The sequence below is a fragment of the Dendropsophus ebraccatus genome, chromosome 6 (assembly GCF_027789765.1).
Source record: "Dendropsophus ebraccatus isolate aDenEbr1 chromosome 6, aDenEbr1.pat, whole genome shotgun sequence".
NCBI lineage: Eukaryota > Metazoa > Chordata > Amphibia > Anura > Hylidae > Dendropsophus > Dendropsophus ebraccatus.
The window spans coordinates 138,948,615-138,972,427 of NC_091459.1; the positions used below are offsets into that span (position 1 = coordinate 138,948,615).

A 23,813-nucleotide genomic window follows, 5' to 3' on the forward strand; every position below is an offset into this window, starting at 1 on the left:
GAACCAATTAAACACAATTACATTATTTCTTATGGAAAGACACTGCTTGGTTCTCATACTGCTTTCCGGAACCAATTAAGTTCGAGAACCGAGGTACCACTATTTATGAACAGGAGAACTGCATACATTTAAAAATGCAAGGGGGGGGCCTTCCAGCACCCACTCATGAAAAGTAAATAAAGCGTGTCAAACAGTGGTCTTTGTCGATGCAGAACGGCTGGAAATAATTGACATGTGAAATATTTCCACGGCTGTTGACTTCAATGCAACACATTCCAGTATGAATACGGCCGTCCTTTTCATAAAAAAAATACATTGTGTGAACATAGGATAAGGGCCCGATTACATGGGACAATTATTGTGCAAATTATAAATGGTCAAACGACCAAAAAAAAAAAACCATCATTCATTTGGTGCTGACACCAAAATCGTTAATCGTTTCTTAGTGTAATTCACATCATTGGTTCATTTGCTGGGATCAGATGGAGTAAACGATCGTAGTAACGACTATCGTTCTATGTAATATGGCGAATGATTTCAGGTTAACGATAATTTAGTTTGCAACGGTTAAAATATCTTTGTTGAATAGGACCCTAAGGGTGCGTTTTGACTGTCAGACAGATTTATCTGACAGATGATTGAAGCCAAAGCCAGGAACAGACTATAAACAGAACAGGTCATAAAGGAAAGACTGAGATTTCTCTTCAGATCCATTCCTGGCTTTGGCTTCAATAATCTGCCTGATAAATCCATCTGTGTAAACGCACCAAGACTGCAACAGTGCAAGAGCATCTTGAAATCCCAAGTTTAAAGGGACAGTATCATCAGAAATTCAGAGACTTATTGTATAAATGTCTTAAAAAAATAAGGAATTCTCAAAAAATGTTTACTCATTTTCCATTTTTCTATTTTATAAAATAATCCTGAGATCGTGCCATTTTCACTCTCACTACGGGGGCTAAAACTAAGCTGAGACTTAATGTTGTGTCTGTGGTGATAAGAGGAGGCTGCTGTACAGTGATCTGTACAGCATTGCAGCGTCATGTGACACCAGTAGATAGAGGAGACTATAGCAGCTCCCTGTGGAATGACCTCTTCACAGGTCACTGAGCGTGCTCAGTAATGTCTCACATTCATCTTAAGGGGACAAAGTCTTTCTATTGTCGTCTATGTCCATGAGGCATACCGTAAAGCATGTCACTAAATGCTGTTACATTGGTTGGAACAGCATGATGAAGACTTCCATCTGTGTGACATGTCACATTGACTTGCTGAAAAATTCCATCTACCCCAGGGGAGATGTTTGTTGTGCTCATACCAGACGGTTCATATACAGAAGAAGGTAGCAAATAGTGATGCCCCTTCAAAAGCTGTTCAAATCCCCCAGCATTGCCCCAGTACATGAATGCAGCACAAGCGAACGCCTCACTACCACCATGATGATATGATAATTTGCTGCCACAGATCTGATTGCAAAGTTTTGTTGTGGATTCATCATTCCTGCTACACTGAAAATGGTGACATCCATGTGACAAATCCATTACAGATTGAGAATGCTGGGAATTAAAAAAAAAAAAAAACTTCAACGTTTAAAACATTACTGTCACTTTTTAAAAATTGGCAAAAGTTGTATGAAGCATGTGACCGAGTGCTGCTCCACGTCTCCCTGCATATGAGGCGGGAAGTGAAGAGCCCAACCATGCACTTCTCCTATAAGAGAAACAGGAGAGACCAGCCAAGTGATAACACTGCTGCTAACTGCTGGTTAAAGCAATGGGTCCTTCCCGGAGGGATATCTGGTAGTCCTGTGTTTCGAGACTCTTAAATGAGGCTTCAAGGGCTCCTCTTTTGCATATTCATGTTTCCTAGGGAGCAATGCACCTAGGACTTCACTGCATTGAGCGCTTTAACCGGCAGCCGGCAGTGTTATCTTTGTCTGGTCTCCCTGAGATCAGCGATCTGTTATTTTATGGCTCTACTAGGCATTGCTTCCACCTAGCCAGAATCCTGCTCCACACTGATGAGGGGCAACACCCAAAACAGCTGTATGTGAATGGATACCTGGCCTTGGTTTTTCCCTTGTCATTACATTACATTGACTTAATTATTATTTTTTAATTCTTTAATATGCCTTTCGAGAAAGTCACAGCATGTGGATGAGAGTTGTAAAATCCGAATTGGTGCAAAACTGGAGCTTAATTTGAGCAGTAAACGGAAATTCAAAGCCCCAATGAATTCTGTCGGATTTCTCAAGCGGAATCCACAAACAGAATTGACATGCCAAAGCGGATCCACAACAGAACATTCCTCAGTAGGACTCAATAGGACATTGCTCTGTACGTATTTAACAGGTGCGATTTCAAGCGGAAATTGAAGGGGTTGCTCACCAAAACATTTTTTCTCTTTCAAACCAACTGGTGCCTGAAAGTGGCAGAGATTTGTAGTTTACTTTTATTTAAAAAAAAAAAAAAATATATATATATATATATATATATATATATATATCCAGTCTTTATCACCTGCTGTATGTGCTGCAGGAAGTGGTGTTTTTTCCAGTCTGACACGGTGCTCTTTGCTGCCACCTCTGTCCATGTCAGGAACTGTCCAGTGCTCTAATATCAGTATCAGCTCAGGTCCCAGACTAGATATGTAATTCCCAGCTACATAAAGGTTTCCTGTACTTAGAGGAAATCCACCTTGCTTGTTGGTTTTTCAAGTGCAATTTGGGAAAGTGATGATTCTGTGCCTCAATAGAAGCCTGTGTATGAGGAGGTAGGGTAGAGAGTAGATGAAGGGTGGGCTTTACCCCTGAGGAGGAGTGGCGGGGATTTGCAGTGGTCTCTGCTGGTTACAAGACACCTGGCAGGCATCTGGGCGCACACTATCTCCTGGTAGCAGTGTGCAGGCACCTGGGCTCACACTATCTCCTGGTAGCAGTGTGCAGGCACCTGGGCTCACACTATCTCCTGGTAGCAGTGTGCAGGCACCTGGGCTCACACTATCTCCTGGTAGCAGTGTGCAGGCATCTGGGCTCACACTATCTCCTGGTAGCAGTGTGCAGGCATCTGGGCTCACACTATCTCCTGGTAGCAGTGTGCAGGCATCTGGGCTCACACTATCTCCTGGTAGCGGTGTGCAGGCATCTGGGCTCACACTATCTCCTGGTAGCAGTGTGCAGGCATCTGGGCTCACACTATCTCCTGGTAGCAGTGTGCAGGCATCTGGGCTCACACTATCTCCTGGTAGCAGTGTGCAGGCATCTGGGCTCACACTATCTCCTGGTAGCAGCGCTGCCTCTCTGCTCCCCTCAGCATGGATCCCTTACTGAGCAGGCTATTTCTTTATACATTTGGCTTCTTGCTGGTGGGTGTTCATGGGACCCATTACAGGATGTACGGATACCCCTTACATAACAGCTACATCTTCCCTCCAATGGTCCACGGCAGCGCGGTATTACCAGTGCCCAGACCTGGAATATTAGCCAGCCCTCCGCACACCGCGAACGTGCGCCCTAAGCCCGACACCAGGACCCTCCAAGTCAGCCAGCCAACAGGTAGGCGCAACCCTGACTCCAGTGCTATTCTATAATCTGTGCATAGAAGAAGAAGGGGAGAATTATCAAACATGGTGTAAAGTGAGACTGGCTCAGTTGCCCCTAGCAACCAATCAGATTCCACCTTTCACTCCTCAAAGACTCTTTAGAAAATGAAAAGTGGAATCTGGTTGTTAGGGGCAACTGAGCCAGTTTCACTTTACACCATGTTAGATAAATCTCCATTTTGCCGATTTCAGAATTAACAAATTAAAGTGAATAATAGATGGAACACAATGGGCAAAAGTATCAGAGAGGATCGGGGGGGGGAGAATGTGCTCACTTCTACATCCATTATATCCTATTAGTTTACGTTAAGTTTTAATGTATAGGCAACTTTTTATTTTATTTTTTTAAATCGTTGCAGTTCAATTTTTTTTCCCAAATTTAAAATATTTAATATACCTCATCCCTGTCCGGATCATAAAAATATTAAAAAGCCCCAAACAAAGAAGAAAGACAAATTAGTCTATAAGGATATAATACTTGAAGGATCAGCCTGAACTATATAGAAGGAAAGTTCTCCGTATATGACAGGAGTTCCATACCGTTGTAGGCTATCCACAGCCGTGCCTACCCCTCCTCTCAGTATACGGCTGGACGCTGCTGACTGATCTCACTGAATGGGGATCAGAGGACGTGGGACCCCGTGTCTCAAGTATGCAGGGTGTTTTCTGTGGCTATATCATTATTCCTCCAGAATGCCCCTTTAAGGGTCCTATTACACATTGCGATTTTTAACGATTACCAACTAACGATTGCAAACAAGATTGTTTACTGTAATGCTGCGTTTACACGAAACGATAATTGGCCCGATCGTACGTTTAACGATGTTGGAGTAACAATTTTTTTTTTCATAACGATCAGCGTTTAGACGGAACGATATATCGTACGGAAAATTCGTTTTGCGATCGCTAAAGCCTGTCTCGCACATAGGAAAAATCGGTGAACGGCTGTTTACTCGGAACGATATACGAATTTTTTGCGAACAACGATTTTAGAACATGTTGTAAGATGAAAATGAACGATTTCTCATTCGTCGTTTGATCGTTCGCTGCGTTTACACGTACGATTATTCGATCGTTATCGTGCAAATTCGCACGATAATTGTTCCGTGTAAATGCAGCATTAACCTGAAATTGTTCACCATATTACACAGAACGATGGTCGTTAGTTATGAACATTACTATGATCGTTTATCCCAGCAAAACAATGAACAATGTGCAATTACACTGAGCGATTAGTGAACAAATGCGGAAATTGAGCGAACGAATGTGGAATTACAGCGAACGATTAACAATGATTTTAGGTTCAGATCTAAATCAGCGATCAACAACATACGAACGATTTTTCGATCGTTGCCTGCAATTACACAGAACAATTATCCTTTAAATTTGAACGATATAACGATTTTTCGCACGATAATCGCCCCGTGTAATAGGGCCCTTAGTGCTATCAAACAGATGTGAGCTTCTTCTGAGGATGAATAGCTTTCGTCCACACTATCTCCTCGCTATGTACTGAGAGTGGGCTCCTGCCCTTCAGGCATAGCTCTACGGGTGCCCATACACATGCAAAACTGGCCGTATCCCCATACCCGTGTACATTCAGCTTGGCTGAGCATGCATTGATTTTCAACGGGCAGAGAATGGAAGGGAAAGCCGCAGTCACATCTCTCTATAATGATGGAGTGCGGAAATATTCAATGAGGGAAATTTATCAAATATGGTGTAAAGTGAGACTGGCTCAGTTGCCCCTAGCAACCAATCAGATTCCACCTTTCATTCCTTACAGACTCTTTGGAAAATGAAAGGTGGAATCTGATTGGTTGCCGGGGGCGACTGAGCCAGTTTCACTTTACACCATGTTTGATAAATCTTCCCCATCATGTTCTTTCCTTCATCATCATCTGTCGGTAGAGAGTTGGAAGCTCCATCACGTACATAGCCAAGTGCTAGTGCTGAAATCATGAATGCAGCCGTTGTGTAATGTATATGAGGGTCTTTATACTGGTTCATCCCAGTAAGTGGCCTATGACCCTTAGGGATCACATTATGTATGTGGAGAATGTCCCTGGAATGAGCTCTACCTACTTATCACATCCTAACAAGATGTATATATATATAGCTATCACATCAATGTCTGTATATAAGATACTTGAATAGGCACAACTTAAAGGGGTGGTTCAACCTCAACAACAAAAAGCCATTCAAATTAACTGGTGCCAGAGATTTGTAATTTACTTCTATTAAAAAATCTTCAGTCTTCCAGTACTTATCAGCTGCTGTATGTCCTGCAGGAAGTGGTGTATTCTTTCCAGTCTGACACAGTGCTCTCTGCTGCCACCTCTGTCCAGAGCAGTAACAAATCCCCATAGAAAACCTCTCCTGCTCTCCAGACTGGAAAGAATACACCACTTCCTGCAGGGCATACAGCAGCTGATAAGTACTGGAAGACTTGAGATTTTTAATAGAAGTAAATTACAAGTTTCTGGCACCAGTTAATTTGAAAGAAAAAAAAATTGGTGAACAACCCCTTTAACATAGGGAAATATCAGCCCTACAGATGAGCGCATCTGGAGCATGCTCGAGTCCGATGGTTCAACATTTGATTATCAGTGTCTGAAGAAGTTGGATTTGGCTCTAAGGCAGCCTATAGCTGTATTCATGTTTTCCTGGGGCTGCATCCAACTTTGATTTTCAAATGCTGAATGATCGGACTCGAGTTGTGCTTATCTCCACTTAGCAAATCTATTGCTTGGTGCCCCAGTGGTTTCAGTCATACTCACCTCTCCCGGTTCCTGCACTTCTCTTCACTCCTGGTTGTTGCCACTGACATCCTGAAGACAAGCAAAAGTGTTGCAGTACAGGAACACAGCAGACGGGTCAGTATCTGTTCATCGTGTCGGGGGTCTGAACATGGACAGTCTGATCAGAGACCTGTTTACAGGGGCTAAAGGGGTCATATCTAATATTTGTGATTCAAATGCTGTCGGTTAGGGGCGTGGCCTATAGAAAAAAGGGTGGGGCACACCATGTAAAAAGTTGTGTTGGTGTGGGGGGTTTTTCGCTTACTTTTTAAAAAAATCTCTCTGCAGTCCTCTCTTTAAAGTTGCCAAGTATGATGATAGGTATGAAAACATAGTCATGGACGTACACAGAAGCCAATAGGAGGACTGAATCTCACACATGCTCTATGTTACTCTGGTCAGTTTCTACCCATGGTAACCCCTTTTATTGGAAGCTTCCTGTGCTAATAGGTTAATTATATGATATCCTGGTTCTTAGATCCCCTCAGTCTGTGGCGTGAACTGGCAACACGTATACAATCCCACTACAGTGCCTCCGCAGGAAAGTGTAAGTATTACACAGTCCCAATGGCAGTAATACAAGGAATTGCCAGGTCCTCCCAAACAAGAGACACTTAGGGTGGCATTTATTAAGTCCGGCGTTTTTTACGCCGGACTTATAAATGCCCCCGCAGCTCCGGCGCTACGGAGATTTATGTAGAGGCGGACTGCCTCTACATAAATCCCGTGCGCGCCGGTGCGCACCGCCGAAAACCTACGCCAGCTGAGGACTGGAGTAGGTTTTCGGCGTACATTTGGGCGGAACGGATGGTAAATCGCGCGGACTCTTGAGTCCGCGCCCTCCGTTCCGCCCACTACACGCCCCCTTTCCGCCCCCCTGGCGTACTCGGCGGAAAGTGCCGATTTGCGAATATTTTATTCGCAAATCGGCCATTTGCGAATAAAAAAATACGCAAATCGGCACTTTCCGCCGAAAATCATCCGTTCGCCGGATGATACATGTGGCCCTTAGTCTAGGAAGTCTAAAATGCAAGATGTATCACAGTGGATCATGGTGTGGACTGTCTAGTGTAAGTTTAGACCAACTATTAGTTGACTTATTTAACTCCAAAATGTTATACTGCAGTTTTGGCACAATTCGTTGTGGGGTCAAATGCAAGCCACACCCCCTTTCCAATGAAGCCACACCCTTACAGTGAAACCACTCCCCTTTACCAAATTATGCCAGAATTCTGTTACATTTTGGTAATAAACAAGAATGGGAGACTCCTCCTCTGTTAAAGGGGTACTCCAGACAAATAAAGGTTTTTAAATCAGCTGCTGCAAGTAAGGTATATAGACTTGTAAATTACTTCTATTTAAGTAAAAACTCAAGACTTCCAGTACTTATCTGCAGCTGTATGTCCTGCAGGAAGTGTCAGGAACTGTCCAGAGCAGAAGAGGTTTTCAATGGGGATTTGCTACTGCTCTGGACAGTTCCTGACATGGACAGAGGTGGCAGCAGAGAGCGATGTGTCAGACTGGAGAGAATATGCCACCTCATGCAGGACATACAGCAGCTGATAAGTACTGGAAGACTTGAGATGTAAATTACAAATCTCTGGCACCAGTTGATTTGAAATAAAAAAAAAGAAATCTGTAAAGTAGGGCAGAATATTAAAAGATATACCTAGAGAATGAGAGAGAGAAGGTTGTGTCTGTGAGCGGCGATCTCACGGTATCTTCATGTATAGGTTACTTGTGAAAAATAAGAAGTTAATAAGAAGTACAAGAAAACAGAAGGTATTGACTGCCTGAGCAAACAGAAGGCTGCCCGACTCCAGGATAGACAAGTTTCCTTCATAAAGCAAATGTTTACCTAGAGTTCAAGAGGCAAAGAGGCCTGATTGATGGCGGAGCGGAGAGAACACCATGTGGATAATGCAGCTCCCACAGGTCCTTCCAATGTCCACCTTATGTGGAAGCCCCAGAGGGCTGGCTGCCGGCCATGCAGGATTCACAGTAATCTACCAACCATATCAAATCAGGCCTTTATTCATTCACCTCTGTGGTTCAATCTGTGCTTTTATGTCCATCCATAAACACTGGACACATTTTTTATTTTTTGGGTACATTTCTTAGATGGAGCATAGAAGCTTGTAGGGGCATTTCTTCTGGAAGGCGGTATGCCAAGGGTAGGGAACCTTGGCTCTCCAGCAGTTACAAAACTACAACTCCCATCATGCCTGGACAGCTAAAGCTAAATACGGACATGGAGAGAGAAAGGAGCGGCTGCACCTCACACCTATGGCTGACACTAATGCCTCTCGGCTACATTTAAACACCAACGCCAGGATGTTGGTATGTAATTTGATCAAACCATATTGCCCCATGTACCACGTGCAGGTCCCCTGGTTCACATGAGTCCCTACACTAACCCAACACTGTGTCGGTCAGCGCCCGTCAACCCAGCAAAGCGAGCACAAGCAGGGAAGGGGGCCACGGTATGACCCTGCAAACCCACTGTCACAGGACCAAACCCAAAGGGCCCCCCCCAACCCAGCAGGCGCCGCCGGCGGAGAAATGGCCACCAAGCAACACAAGTGTGAACAAGGTCTTACTACTCACCACTGCATCGGAGGTAGAATGGGAAAAATAGGACGTACTTACCATGCGTGCACAGGTGCTTCCATGTCCATGTCTGTATTTTACTTTTCTCCCTTTTCTGAGTGGCTAGCACTCCTCCTTGTAAGACCCATGTGACCCCAATTAGCAGGAAGCACCTGTGCACACATGGTAAGTACCTCCTATTTCTCCCATTTTACCTCCGCTGCAGTGGTGAGTGGTAAATTTTTGTTCACACTTGTGTTGTTTGGTGGCCACTTTCTCTGCTGGCGGCACCGGCTGGGTTTGGGGGGGGGCCCTTGGGGTTTGGTCCTGTGACATTGGGGTTGCAGGGCCATTCTCTGGCCTCCCTTCCCTGCTTGCACTCGCTTTGCGGGGTTAGCGGTCGCTGACCGACACAGTGTTGATTTAGTGTAGGGACTCAAGTGAGCCAGGAGACCTGCATGTGGTACATGAGGCAATATGGTTTGATCAAATTATATACCAACATTCTGGCATTGGTTTTTAACTATAGCCGAGAGGCATTAGTGTCAGCCATAGGTGTGAGGTGTGGCTGCCCTTTTCTCTCTCCATGTCAGCATAAGCTAAAGCTTTGGCTGTCCAGGCATGATGGGAATTGTACTTTTGCAACAGCCGGAGAGCCAAGGTTCCCTGTATCTGCATTGAGCCATGGCTATTTAGATACATGATACAACTCAATGTGACTTCCTAAGAATAATTGATTTTTATATTTTTAGCTTAGGGTCCTATTAAACGGAGCGATAATCGTCTGAATTGGGCCGATTCGGACAATTATTGCTCTGTGTAATAGAGACAACAGAGCTGCAGAGCCTAGGAGAGAAGAGCGGAGAGAGGTAAGGTATCAGGTGTTTAGGCAAGGGCTGCGTGGACATCGCTAACAATGTCCATGCAGCCCTTACTGCCTGATTATTGGGCTGTGTAATAGGTCCAGTAAATCGGCGTTCGTTTACTCAAATGATCGGGCCATAGTCGGCCTGTGTAATAGAACCCTTTCTTTTTGCATATTTTAAAGTGTCCCTGTCATTATAACTTTCTAAATCTAAATCAACAGTACATGTGCTCTAAAGCAAGTTTGCAATTTACATTCATTATTTTTTTTTTATTTCATGCTGTAAAACAAAGCAGTACTTACCAGAAATCCAGGTCCAGTCTCCCGAAGGCAACTATATAACAGCTATACTTATATCCAGGTCCAGTCTCCTGAAGGCAGCTATATAACAGCTATACTTACTGTATCCAGGTCCAGTCTCCTGAAGGCAACTATATAACAGCTATACTTACTGTATCCAGGTCCAGTCTCCTGAAGGCTGCTATATAACAGCTATACTTACTGTATCCAGGTCCAGTCTCCTGAAGGCAGCTATATAACAGCTATACTTACTGTATCCAGGTCCAGTCTCCTGAAGGTTGCTATATAACAGCTATACTTACTGTATCCAGGTCCACTCTCCGGAAGGCAGCTATATAACAGTTATACTTACTGTATCCAGGCCCAGTCTTCTGAAGGCAACTATATACCAGCTATACTTACTGTATCCAGGTCCAGTCTTCTGAAGGCAGCTATATAACAGCTATACTTACTGTATCCAGGTCCAGTCTTCTGAGGGCTGCTATATAACAGCTATACTTACTGTATCCAGGTCCAGTCTCCTGAAGGCTGCTATATAACAGCTATACTTACTGTATCCAGGTCCAGTCTCCTGAAGGCAGCTATATAACAGCTATACTTACTGTATCCAGGTCCAGTCTCCTGAGGGCTGCTATATAACAGCTATACTTACTGTATCCAGGTCCAGTCTTCTGAATGCAGCTATATAACAGCTATACTTACTGTATCCAGGTCCAGTCTCCTGAAGGCAGCTATATAACAGCTATACTTACTGTATCCAGGTCCAGTCTCCTGAGGGCTGCTATATAACAGCTATACTTACTGTATCCAGGTCCAGTCTCCTGAAGGCTGCTATATAACAGCTATACTTACTGTATCCAGGTCCAGTCTCCTGAAGGTAGATTTTCTGACTTGTGCTGGTTGAAAAAAAACAGACTAAACACAGGAATTCCGGCCAGTACAGAGTCATGGATCAATGTGTCCATCAGTCACATGACTGCCTGGGATATATAGGATTTCCTGTTTTCTGACTGCTTCCTGATTTTTGAGAAAAAAAAAGTCAGAAAACAGGAAGTTCCAGGGGGAACATAATAACCCCCCCCCCCCATTCAGCTAACTGAAAATATCTGCAGTACAGATAATAGAGAGGAGCTGACAAATAGACTGCTAGAGCTGTCAATCATAACTAACAGGAGGAGCTGGAAAAGCTATCAATACAGAGAGCTCCGGGCACCTAATGCAAAGTTTGATGAAATTTAAAGGGGTGCTCCAGAGAAATAAATATTTCAAATCAACTGTTACAGAAAATTATACTGATTTGTAAATTTCCTGTTTAAAAAAAAAAATCAAACTCTTTATCAGCTGATGTATGTGCCGAGAAAAGGTTGTGTAGTTCTCTCCAGTCTTTTTTAGTAAATACTTGTATTGCCCATAAATCTGGATCTTCTCTTCCTATAGCTCTGCAATGTGCTGTTCCTCACTTATTCTTACTAAAAATGTTTGACTCAATAGCCATCTGAGTGTTATGGGTTGGGGGGGGTGTCCCTACACATGCCAGCACTCTCAGCTCTGATTGGATAATGTTACACTGTGTAGGGACACGCCCCCCAATTGATAACACCCAGTTGGTTAAGGGTCCGAACACACGGGGCAATTACCTGTCCAATCGGGCAGATTTGGGCAGATATCGCCCCGTGTACGGGTCCATTTACAAAGAAAAATTATCTGACAGATTATCTGCCAAAGATTTGAAGCCAAAGCCAGGAATGGATTTGAAATCTCAGTCTTTCCCTTATGACCTGATCTCTGTTTATAGTCTGTTTCTGGCTTTGGATTCAAATCTATGGCAGATAATCTGTCAGATAATCTTTCTATGTAAATGGACCCTAATAAAGACAATGTTCAGCCGAGGAGCCAATCATCAGCTGATCGTTGTCTTTTAGCATGCCACCAACCGCCAATCAGTAAGTCAAATGGGATGTGTCAGTGAACAGCCAATGAAAGTGTATAGAAAATAAGAAAGTTATGTACTTACCTCTCCACACTCCCTGGTGTCCTCCTGCCTGTTCCCTGCTTACTGCAGCCGCTGCTGAAGCTTCTACACCTGTCTTTGAAGTGACAGGCCACACAGCCAATGACTGGCTGCGTGCAATCCTGTCTTGGCTGAGCCAAGGTACGGGCAGGATGACATCAGGGAGCCTAGAGAGGTAAGTATATAATTGTATTATTTACTATATAAAGCAAGGGCTGCACGGACATCCTTAACGATGTATATATATACAGCCCTTGCAGCATGATAATCGAGCCATATTACAGGCTCTGTAAGCAATCGCCAATCTAGCAGATGTGCGCTCGCCTACCCACCGCATCGGGCCGTGTAGTAAGAATAATAGAGGAACGGTACATCACAGAGCTATAGGAAATCATGTTCTACAATTCTTATTTATTCTGCATATCATGTATTTGCTAAAAAGACAGGTGAGGAGTGGTGACAGGTCTCTAAATACCCAATCCACAAACTAACAATCCAACATCTTATATATATATCTGCTACTCTTTAACAAAAAGCACACACAATTTGGGAGCCCAACTGATGTGACACTACTCTGAAGCCAGAGCCACCAACCTTGCTTGGTCACTATTAGGGAGTCCATCTGCACCCATCTACTACCCCACTCCCCTCCAAGTTGATACTGGGATTCCCAACCAAGCTTTTTGATTACCATCCAGATGGTGACCAGCCACATGGCCTCTGTCCTCCCATCGACAAGCCACCCTACCCCTAGACCTGTAATATACTCACCACGACCCCTATACCACCACCACTGAACAGGTCTTCGGATGAGACTAAAGGCCCTTTTCCACTGAACTTTTTGGAACGATTATCGTTCATAAAATCGTTCAAACGACCGCCCGTTAACGATATTCGTTCTGTGGAATAGCTGTAAACGAGCGAACGACAACAGCGAAATCGTCGTTGAGTCGTTCACTATTTTTTTTCAACATGTCGAAAAAAAATCGTTGGTCTTTTAACAATAATTCGCTAATCTTTTCGTTGAATAAAAAATCTTTCAGTCGTTCTTGAAATGTCTACCTACATTTCCCCACGTTTTAAACGACCATGTAACGATGTAACGACCGCAAAAAAATCGTTACACTACAGATATCGTTCACGTTCCCACTCGTATTATGTGTTATCGTTGGCTTAAAAAAATCGTTAAGTGCTCGTTAACGAACGGTCGTTGGATCGAGTCTATGAACGATAATCGTTCCGTGAAATAGGGCTATAACCCGACCTCTCCTCTACTACATACCCTACAAACCCATTCAGTGCCTATCCATCTTCTTTGTCCTATTCTCAATTACTCTTTTTTAGACCCTGTTACTCACCTTAATTAGAGATGAGCGCAACGGGAGCCTGCTCAAGCCCGATCGTTCAGCATTTGATTACTGGTGGCTGAAGAAGTTGGATACAATCCTAGGGAGTCCATGAAAACATGGATACAGCCCATATTTTCCCTACAGCTGCATCCAACTTCTTCAGCCACCAGTAATCAAATGCTGAACGATCGGGCTTGAGCAGGCTCCCGTTGCGTTAATCTCTACTCACTATTGCAACGTTTTAACCCTCCTTAGCTTTCTCCATGTCACTAGCACTGTGTCCAGCCCTTACTCTTCTATACCTGTCCTGGAGGGAGCTACACAACTCCCTTTTGGTGCAAACCATTTGGGCCGAAAGGAGGCATAATAAGTAAATTTGGTGCATTTTTGCCTGTCTAGTCTAGCTTTATTTTATCTAACTTTAGGACTGCACTAATAAATCTACCCCAATGTCTATAAATGAACCTGACTCTAACATGTATATGTGGGCTCCTATGTTTACAGACACTGCCTGTAAGAGCCGGCCCATGGATTTGGTGTTTATAATTGACAGCTCCCGCAGTGTCCGCCCTCAGGAGTTTGAGAAGGTCAAGATCTTCCTCTCAGACATGATTGACACTCTTGATACTGGCGAACGTGCAACTCGTGTAGCCGTAGTAAACTATGCCAGCACAGTGAAGACAGAATTCTTTCTGAAGACCTACTTTAATAAAGCTGCAATGAAGAAGGCCGTCTCCTTGATCAACCCACTGTCCACTGGCACCATGACCGGACTAGCCATACAGACGGCCCTAGACGAAGCGTTTACTGAGGAATCAGGAGCTCGCCACATATCTCTAAAGATTCCTAAAGTAGCCATCATTGTGACAGATGGCAGACCCCAAGACAGGGTCCAAGATGTGGCTGCCCAGGCGCGGGGGTCTGGTATAGAGATCTATGCGGTGGGAGTAGACAGGGCAGACATGAAGTCTCTTAAGCTGATGGCCAGCGAACCCTTAGATGAGCATGTCTTTTATGTGGAAACCTATGGAGTCATTGAAAAGCTGACCTCAAAGTTTAAGGAGACTCTTTGTGGTAAGTCATCTCCCCCTCCTACCCCCAACTCAGGGACACTAACAATCTGTGGTTCATGAAATTGTATAAAGAAGGACCTCTACCTCCTAGGGTGGAGAGCACGTAATGTGATGTTTTTATGATGACATAAAATAACACGACAAACAATAGTTATTCCCATCATAACAAAGATGAAGACCACACGTGCAGCACTGTGCAAGGCAGGCGTGAAAGAAGTAAGAATGCTTTCAAAAATAGAAGTTTTACTAGTTTATATTCATCAATTTAGAGCAAAGTGATTGGAGAGAATTAAAGTGAACCAATCAGCAGGATTGTGCCGATATGGTTCCCTGCCGCACAGTATAGATCTACTCTGCAGCTCGCGGAGCATACCGGCCACGGCTGCAGCAGTAGCTTTAGGCTGCATTCACACGTTCCGTGTTCCGCACAGAACATGGACGTGGAATGCCTGTAACGGACTCCCCCGCCCGGGCAGCATCTGTGAGAAGATGCTGGGAGCGGGGGAACTGTACAGATATGAGCCACGCTGTAATGACATAGACGTGCGGCTGATTCATTACAGCGTGGCGCATATCTGTACAGTTCCCCCGCTCCCAGCATCTTATCACAGATGCTGCCCTGGCGGGGGAGAGTTTGTTACAGGCATTCCACGTCCGTGTTCCGTGCAGAGCACGGAACGTGTGAATGTAGCCTTACAGTGGGGAAAAAGATGTTTTATTACACTGCGCGAGGCCGGGAGAGGGGCGGAAACTAGTGATCTGGGCGGGGAGCCATCTGTGGCTAGTCACGGCTCTCTGCCTGCCAGTGCTGTGTAGGCATGATTGGCCATTAACCAGTCTCTTTGCCTGTCAATCATTCCCGCACTGTGAGCCGCAACTAGCCACAGATAGCTCCCCGCCCAGATGACTAGTTGACGCCCCTCTCCCGGCCTCGCGCAGCGTAATAAAACATCTTTTTCCCCTTTATAAAGCTACTGCTGCAGACACAGCTGGTATACTTCGCAAGCTGCACAGTACATCTATACTGTGCTGCAGGGAACCATCACAATCATGCTGGTTGGTTCCCTGTAAAGTCAATATTTAGTGACCAGCGGAACATTAAGCTAGAAGTGGTGGCCTCAGCACTCCGGAGAGACCACCCTTTGCCTTCAGTATCAGCTCTTCTAGGTACATTTGTGTGTGAAGGAGCTGGGCAGGGAGGATGTCCCATCATCTTGGAGTAGTAACCCCAGATCTTCTGTGGATGGCACTGATCCTATCCTTCATGTAATCCCAGACAGACCGGATGATGGTGAGATCAGGGCTCCGTGTTTGAATCTTTGGGACACGGTGATGAAGCAGCCGCACGGTCACGGAGATTCACACACCTTCTCCACTCCCGGTATCCTGTTAATATTTGTTTCTGGAACAAAAAGGCCATGACCTTCTAAGCCTGGATAACCCCTTCAAGGCCCTGTTTCCATACGGTGCATAGGAATAACGTGACTATTGTTATGGGTTACAGAAGAAAGTCATAATACCAGCAAGTTATGATATCATTCTAGGAAAGACATGGGAGGCAAACAGAGGTCAGTCCACAGAAATGGGGGCAAGAGCAAGTCAAATATATTGGCCCATGTATTCTATGGCAATAAAGTTGATAAATTAGAATACAGGAGGAGATTTATAGAAACTATTGAGGAAACAGCGGGGAGGTTACCGATAGCCACCAATCAGAGAGCTTCTTTCATCGGAAAAATAAAAGCTGGATTCTGATTGGTTGTTACTGGCAGCTGCTTTACAAGTTTTGACTTGATTTTCTATATAGGATTTTTGTAGGTATTGTCTGAACATGGCCTTATAAATTGTAACCTGTTGTATTGTGTAAGATGGATTCATCGTGGACAGGTGATATAGGGCCATGATAGATGATGGACATAAGATGCTTAACTAGTTTACCGCCTACTGCTATAATACTGGACAGATACTCTACTATGGTGGCCAGTATAGGGATTCATATTGCTGTATTGTACTATGGAAGGAGGTTGTACTCCGGTGATATAACAGTTATGTAGGATTCTTTTATATGTTCTGTTCTCTAGGCGTTGACTATTGTGCTGTGGGTAAACACGACTGTGAGCACATCTGTACGGCCACCGCTACCTCCTATCAGTGCAAGTGTCGCAACGGCTACTTACTGAACCCGGACAAAAAGACCTGCTCACGTATGTATCACCAGGAAAAAAAAATTGCATTGTGAAATTTAAAAAAAAAAAGATTACTGACTAGGGATGGTCCGAACCTGCCGAGGTTCAGGTTCGTACGAACCTGGACTCTTGGCAATGATTCCCGCTGTCTTAAACCTCCGTGCAGAGGGTGGATACAGCGGGAAGACCGCCTGGAAAACCGGGATACAGCCACAGCCACAGGCTGTATCCCGGTTTTCCAGGCGGTCCTCCCACTGTATCCACCCTCTGCACGGAGGTTTAAGACAGGGGGAATCATTGTCGAGAGTCCGGGTTCGTACGAACCCGAACCTCGGCAGGTTCGGACCATCCCTATTACTGACATGTTATCTATGTTACTAAAGTCAGTACGATGAGCTGAGGCCAGGTCCGCCAAGTAGAAAGGATTGCCCACCCCCCTTGTGATCGCATCATCGGTGGGGAGTGGGGAGCCTGCTTGATCAGCTATCAGTCAGCGTCTCTGATTGCTAATCAGTCTTCTGTAGGCAGGTTATGTCTGAAAGAAACACTCAGCTATAGTTGCATCTCTGATTCCACTTGTGTTGGAGCTGTGGTCTAAGGGTAACTCCTGTCTAGAGACCTGCCAGCACTTCATTCCCTGGTTCAAATCCCCTGATGGAAAATGGAAATGAAATAGAGGTCTTTGTTTCTTCTTCTAATTTTTGTATCATTTTTAAGGCTATGTTCACACGCAGTATTTTTGCTCAGTATTTTGGTCAGTATTTTACAACCAAAACCAGGAGTGCATTGAGAACCCAGAAAGGCTATGTTCACACACTGTTGAAATTGAGTGAATGCCTGCCTACAGAGGACTGATCTGCAATCAGAGACACTGTCAGACAGCTGAACGAGTTGGAGGCCAGGTAGCATTGATTATTCATGAAGAAGGGGTAGGAGGAAGGAGTGGAGAGGTGTGCCAGAGAGCGGCACAAACAACTCCTCTTTGGACTACATGACATACAGGGACATCATAGGTCTTTTAGGAGTTAAAGTTTGCTGTAACTGTCAAATTAAAGGGCATGTCCATAAAAAAATCTTGACATTTAGAAATGCTCAGAGTAGAGCAGTGTTGCTCTGATTAAAACGGGAAACTTTCTTTTCCCCAGGTATAGATGTATGTGCACTGGGGAGACACAACTGTGAACACATCTGTGTGGCGTCCGGCATGACTTATCAATGCAAGTGTCGCGATGGCTACTCTCTCAACCCAGACAAGAAGACCTGCTCACGTAAGACTCCAGCTCATCTATGTTTGTTTTTTCACTGTAACATGTATCTGGGGCACTGTTCACCTATTTGCCTTTTTTGTCTGCGTTTCTTGGTTTATATACTTACAGACCGCATTGCATTTCTTTTTAAGGTCTTTAAAAGGGAACTCCGTAGAATTTTTTTAAAAATTTTAAATCATCTGGTGTCATAAAGTTATACAGATTTGTAATTTATTTCTATTTAAAAATCTCCAGTCTTCCAATACTTATCAGCCGCAGTATGTCCTGCAGGAAGTGGTGCATTCTTTCCATTCTGACACACTGCTCTCTGCTGCCACCTCTGTCCAAGTCAGGAACTGTCCAGAGCAGGAGCAAATCCCCATAGAAAACCTCTCCTGCTCTGGACAGTTCCTGACATGGATAGAGGTGGCAGCAGAGAGCAACTGTGTCAGACTGGAAAGAATACACCACTTCCTGCAGGACGTACAGCGGCTGATAAGTACTGGAAGACGTAAGAATTTTTAAATAGTATTTTACAGTTTTTTTTCACTGGATTTACGCTTTAAGGACTAGTAAATGTTTATGGACTGAGTTAACAGTATACTGTTCTGTTGTTACAGAGGAAGTAAGAAGTGTTATTCAGAAAGAAGATCCCTGCAAATGTGAAAGTCTGGTCGCTTTTCAAGGCCAGGTCAACACTTACATTGAGTCTCTGACTAAAAAACATATCCTTTGTACGTCTGTGACGTGAGAGATATATCTCTAAGGGCCCTATTCCTTATCGATTATCGTTTAGATTCGAATGATTTAACGATAATCTGAACGATAATCGTCCGGTGGAATAGGGCCCTAAGAATGCTAGTACAGATGATAAAACTCAGTCATGCAGCCCAACGCTGCAGGTGAATGGAGCCTTATTATAGGAGCTGTACAGCTCAGGGATGGGGAAACATTCAGGACTTGGCTCGACCTATGACCCTTAGTTTCTAGAGATTGGTGACCTCCATATATCAGTATATTTAAAGGGGTTGTCCAGCGAAATTTTTTTTTCTTTCAAATCAACTGGTATCAGAAAGTTAAATAGATTTGTAATTTACTTCTATTTAAAAATCTCAAGTCTTCCCATACTTATACACTGTTGTATGTCCTGCAGGAAATGTTGTTTGTTTACATTCAGAAACAGTGCTCTCTACTGACATCTCTGGCGGAGTCAGGAACTGTCCTGAGCAGGAGAGGTTTTCTATGGGCACTTGCTGCTGCTCTAGACAGTTCCTGACTCCGCCAGAGATGTCAGTAGAGAGCACTGTTTCTGAATGTAAACAAACACCACTTCCTGCAAGATATATAGTAGCTTATAAGGATGGGAAGACTTGAGAATTCATCTTGTTTGTATATTACCCTCAGTGTTTCTTGTTTGCAGAGGAACTACAATCACCATAATATCTAGCACAAGTCATAATTGGAAAAAAAAAAAAAAGTTCACTGATGGGATGTGAACCCTGGTCAGTGTGCATGGTAAACCTGTCACTTACCACTGCACCATAGTGGGAAGCTGATGAAGCAAGAGGGAAATAGTCTATAAAATAGATCTAACTCTGAATAAATAAATAAAAAAGGGATGGTGAACCAGGTGGTGATTATTTCTATTTGAAAGAAAAAAACACAGAAATAAGATGTGCAGAAGTCATCTGTGGCTGTTTCTGCTGCTGCTGCCAAGAGTGCTCCCCCCAGCTGCTTCAGCTCTATGTACATGAAGGTTTACCCTGACGGCTTCTCTGTGTGTGGGGAGGGGGGGAGGGGGAGTTAGGACGGCAGAGGAGATGATTTGTGTGTCAGGGAACAGTGTTGTGTCACACAGAAATCATCTCCCCTGTCCTGACCTCCTCCCCCCCCCCAGCTGCTTCAGCTCTATGTACATGAAGGTTTACCCTGACGGCTTCTCTGTGTGTGGGGAGGGGGGGAGGGGGAGTTAGGACGGCAGAGGAGATGATTTATGTGTCAGGGAACAGTGTTTTCACAGAACAAAGTGTTGAAGCGATCAGAACTGCAGCAGCACACACAGCATTCTCCCCTCTCAGGATGACTCAGACTTACTCTGGGGATGAGGAGACACTGCCTGTGCTGCTGCTGAGAGTGTGATCTGCTGGGACCTGCCTGACAGAAATCAAGCTCCTCCGGCTTCACAGGTCCCCCTCACGCTTCATCTGCAGAGCCGACTGTGTAGCCAATCAGGCTCAAGTACTCTGCAGCCAATAAGAAGAGGGAGAGGCTGGCACAGGCGCAGAAGAGCTCAGTGCAGCTGACGTCACCGAACCAGAAGCAGAGACAGGAGAAGCTTCCGGTCCGGAGAATGACAGGAAGACAGAAGATCTGAAGCAAGCAAGTCACGTGACCGTCCCAGAGATCTCCCAGAGCAGACATCTAATGACAGGTAAGTATATTAGAGAAGGGTTAACCTTGGTTAACCCTTTCCTAATACAAAAAATCATTTTTCCCTGGACAACCCCTTTAAGGGAATGTGTCATCAGAAAAATAACTTATTGTTTTAATTATGTTTTTATGTTAAACATATTTTTAAAGAATTTTTCTAATTTTCCATTTTTCTCTCTATATTATTAAATAATCCTGATATCTTGCAGTTCTCATTCTCACCACTGGGGCTAAAACTAACCTGTGACTTCCTGTTGTGTCTGTGGTGATAAGAGGAGGCTGCTGTAAAGTGATCTGTGCAACATTGCAGCTTCACAGGTCAAAGAGCATGCTCAGTAATGTTTCACATTCATCTCAAGGGGACCAATCCTGTCTATTATCGTATATGTGCATGAGCCATGCTGTAAAGTATGCCACTAAATGCTGTTAAGAACAGCCCAGGCAATATGGCTGCCCCCATAACAATGTACAAAAAGTGAAATAAATAAAAAATAGAAACAGATTATAATAAAAGAACAACTTTTAGTATCTGACTCTAACATAATAAAATAAAATTTAGGTGATAGCTTCCCTTTAAGGCCTCATGTAGAAGCTTTCGGCCACTAATTCAAAATATGTAAGCGCACCCTGCACCTGTATATATAATACTAGCGCCTCTAATACCACGGCCTGACAGAATGTTACTCTGAACCCATAATATAGTGACTTTCCTGGTTACGATAGATCAGCCATAACTTATGCTGGGGAGAAAAGTCTCCGATGCCGATGTACCCTATCAGGCATTGTGGATAACATTAAAGATGGGATAAATCTGTTGAAAAAGGAAAAGGATCTGATGACTTCCTGAATGCTTTGTAAGCAACCCCAGTGGGTATTATAGAACTTTACTGTATAGGTTGGAACTTACCCTCCAGTCCTTTCCCAATCCATTGAGTTATCATAAGCAGGACTTGCCCCCTCTTCATATATTGCAATATCTGAAACCAGGATAAGCCTGGTAGAGGAGATGCCCCTTCCTCTATGTATATATAGCTGGGCAGAGGGGTATGAATCTATGCATATTCTCCCTTAACCTCAATGTACTAGATGAGCTCACAAAAAAATTACAAGTCTATGAAGGAAGAAGAAGAAACTGAAGGAGAAAAACGCAAAGGACTTTCTGACTTGGTGCAATAGCCGAAGCTTTTTGTGCTGTTTGTACTTTATGTTGCTGAATTCCTATCCCTTATTAATATGCTGGTACAAGTAATAGTAGACAAATGAAAAGAAGATACTTATCGTGGCTAGAGATGAACGAATTTACAGTAAGTCTGGGTTGGCAAAATTGAACGTTTGGCATATGACGCACAGTGGCTGAAGAAGATGGATGCAGCCCTAGGACTGTCTATAGCTGGATTCATGTTCTTTGTCTTCTGCAGACACCGGGAGTCAAATGCTAAACATTCGAGGTCTCGCGAACCCGAACTTACAGTAAATGTTTCCATCTCCGATCCTGGTGAGTAACGTGGAGAGTTTATGAATAGGACATATAGTTGGTTTGAGTAAAAAAAAATCTAATGAATAGCAATAAATATCAAACTGGTTCAATGTCCAAAGTAAATCTCCACCTTTCACTGTCATATAGTTATGTATAGGGAGCCTGTCATGGTGCCCGAGCCACAGGCAGTATGAAGCAGGCACAGGCTCACTTATTACAATGAGCTATGATGTCCTCCGAAACACTGTGCTGTTTCAGAGAAATGATAGTTTTAAGGGGTTATCCAGCCTTAGAAAAACTTGGCCACTTTCTTCCGTAGACAGCATCGCTCTTGTCTCCAGTTCAGATTTTTTCAATTAAGCTCCATTCACTTTAATGGAACAGAACCCAAACTGGACACAAGAGTGGTGCTGTCTCCGCCAAGTTTTTGTTGCGCTGGATAACCACTTTAAGGTCCTGTGCACACATACTTTCAAACCGCTGTGAGTATGTAATGCAGCCACCCCCTTAACCCCTTCGGCTCCCGCTGTCTGAATATACATTACCTCTTTCCTGCACAGGGTACCTGCGTCCTGCTCTCCCGCCCTGCCAATCAGTGGCTGCGGCCGGGCAACACACTGATTGGCTGGGCGGGAGAGCAGGACGCCGGGACCCTGTGCAGGAGAGAGGTAATGTATATACAGACAGCGGGAGCTGAAGGGGTTAAGGGGGCGGCTGCATTACATACTCGCAGCGGTCTTTCAGACATGTATGTGTGCACAGGACCTGCCAGGACATTAACTCGTAGCGGATTTCCGCTGCAAGTTGGTACGTGTGAAAGTACCCTTAAAGGAAACCTGTCACCGTGGACACTGGCACAAAGCCCGCCTGACCCCCCGGGGCAGTCTTCGGATACTTATCCCTTCCGGCGAGTCCCGCTCCTGGATGAAGATATCAGCGCCCGAAGTGGTGCACGCGCGCTGCAGAGGTGAGTCCGATGCCCATAGAGAATGACGGCTCTATTCATTCTCTATGGGCATCGGACTCATCTCAGGTAATTTGCATACGGCGCGCTTACGGGTTCGGGCGCTGATATCTTCATCCCGGGACCGGTTCCAGGAGCGGGACTCGCCGGAAGGGGTAAGTATCCGGGGGCTGCACTGGGGGGTCAGGTGGGCTCTGTGCCCGCGTCCCCGGTGACAGGGTTCCCTTTTAAGCGGTCCGGAAATGCAGGACAAAAGGTCATAAAGGCAGCTCCTCCTGAGCTACCGCCTGCATCTCTGAGTTTGATTGACAAGTCCTTGCCCTATAAACATCCAAGCAAAGACCTGTCAATCAAGCCCATCACGGCAGGGAGTAACCCATGGAAAGCTATCTCCATGACTTTTCATCCCCTGGCTCTGTTTTAAACTATGATCTATACAAACAAGCTGTGTAGATTGTAATAAGGAAGCTTGTGTCTGCTGCATGCTACCCATGGATGTTGGGGCATGACCCTTCTGACATGACCCTTCGTCCCTTTAAAGGTCAAACATTCTGTCCTGATCATTTTCACGATAGATCTGTATAGCAGCCAGAGCTCGGTTTTCCTGATACCTACTGCATAGGTATGGAGATAAATGAAAAAATACTGGCAGAGTGAAGACACCACTAGGGGGAGCATGAGAGCTTACTGAATACTGTAATGTATCAATGTATATTGCCTTCAATGTATCAGCCATATATAGTAAGCCAGGATTTCATCATTTAACTCTATGCTTAGGATTTATCAATCTATGTGAATAAAAATCTGGTGTAATTTGCCCGTAGCAACCAATCACAGCTCAGGATTCACACAGATTGATAAATCTGGGCCTGTATCTATGCAGGGGATTTGAAGCTCTGTATGAGAAAACAGGTGCATCAA

At 44.5% G+C, this 23,813-nt stretch overlaps 1 protein-coding gene across 1 annotated transcript; it reads left to right on the forward strand.

Moving 5' to 3' along the window:
- The first annotated feature begins 3,276 nt into the window (after positions 1–3,276).
- MATN3 (matrilin 3) lies at positions 3,277–21,587 on the forward strand. Its single transcript, XM_069974290.1, has 6 exons — positions 3,277–3,553; positions 14,020–14,589; positions 16,670–16,792; positions 17,920–18,042; positions 18,642–18,746; positions 21,535–21,587. Exons 1-6 carry the CDS (start codon positions 3,313–3,315, stop codon positions 21,585–21,587), a joined length of 1,215 nt encoding a protein of 404 aa, XP_069830391.1. The 5' UTR covers positions 3,277–3,312.
- The last annotated feature ends 2,226 nt before the right edge of the window (positions 21,588–23,813 follow it).

Coding starts and splice junctions, on each gene's coding strand:
- MATN3 (XM_069974290.1), top strand. CDS start 3,313: ATGGATCCCTTACTGAGCAGGCTATTTCTTTATACATTTGGCTTCTTG. Junction 16,793..17,919: donor GGACAAAAAGACCTGCTCAC/GTATGTATCACC, acceptor TCTTTTCCCCAG/GTATAGATGTATGTGCACTG. Junction 18,043..18,641: donor AGACAAGAAGACCTGCTCAC/GTAAGACTCCAG, acceptor CTGTTGTTACAG/AGGAAGTAAGAAGTGTTATT.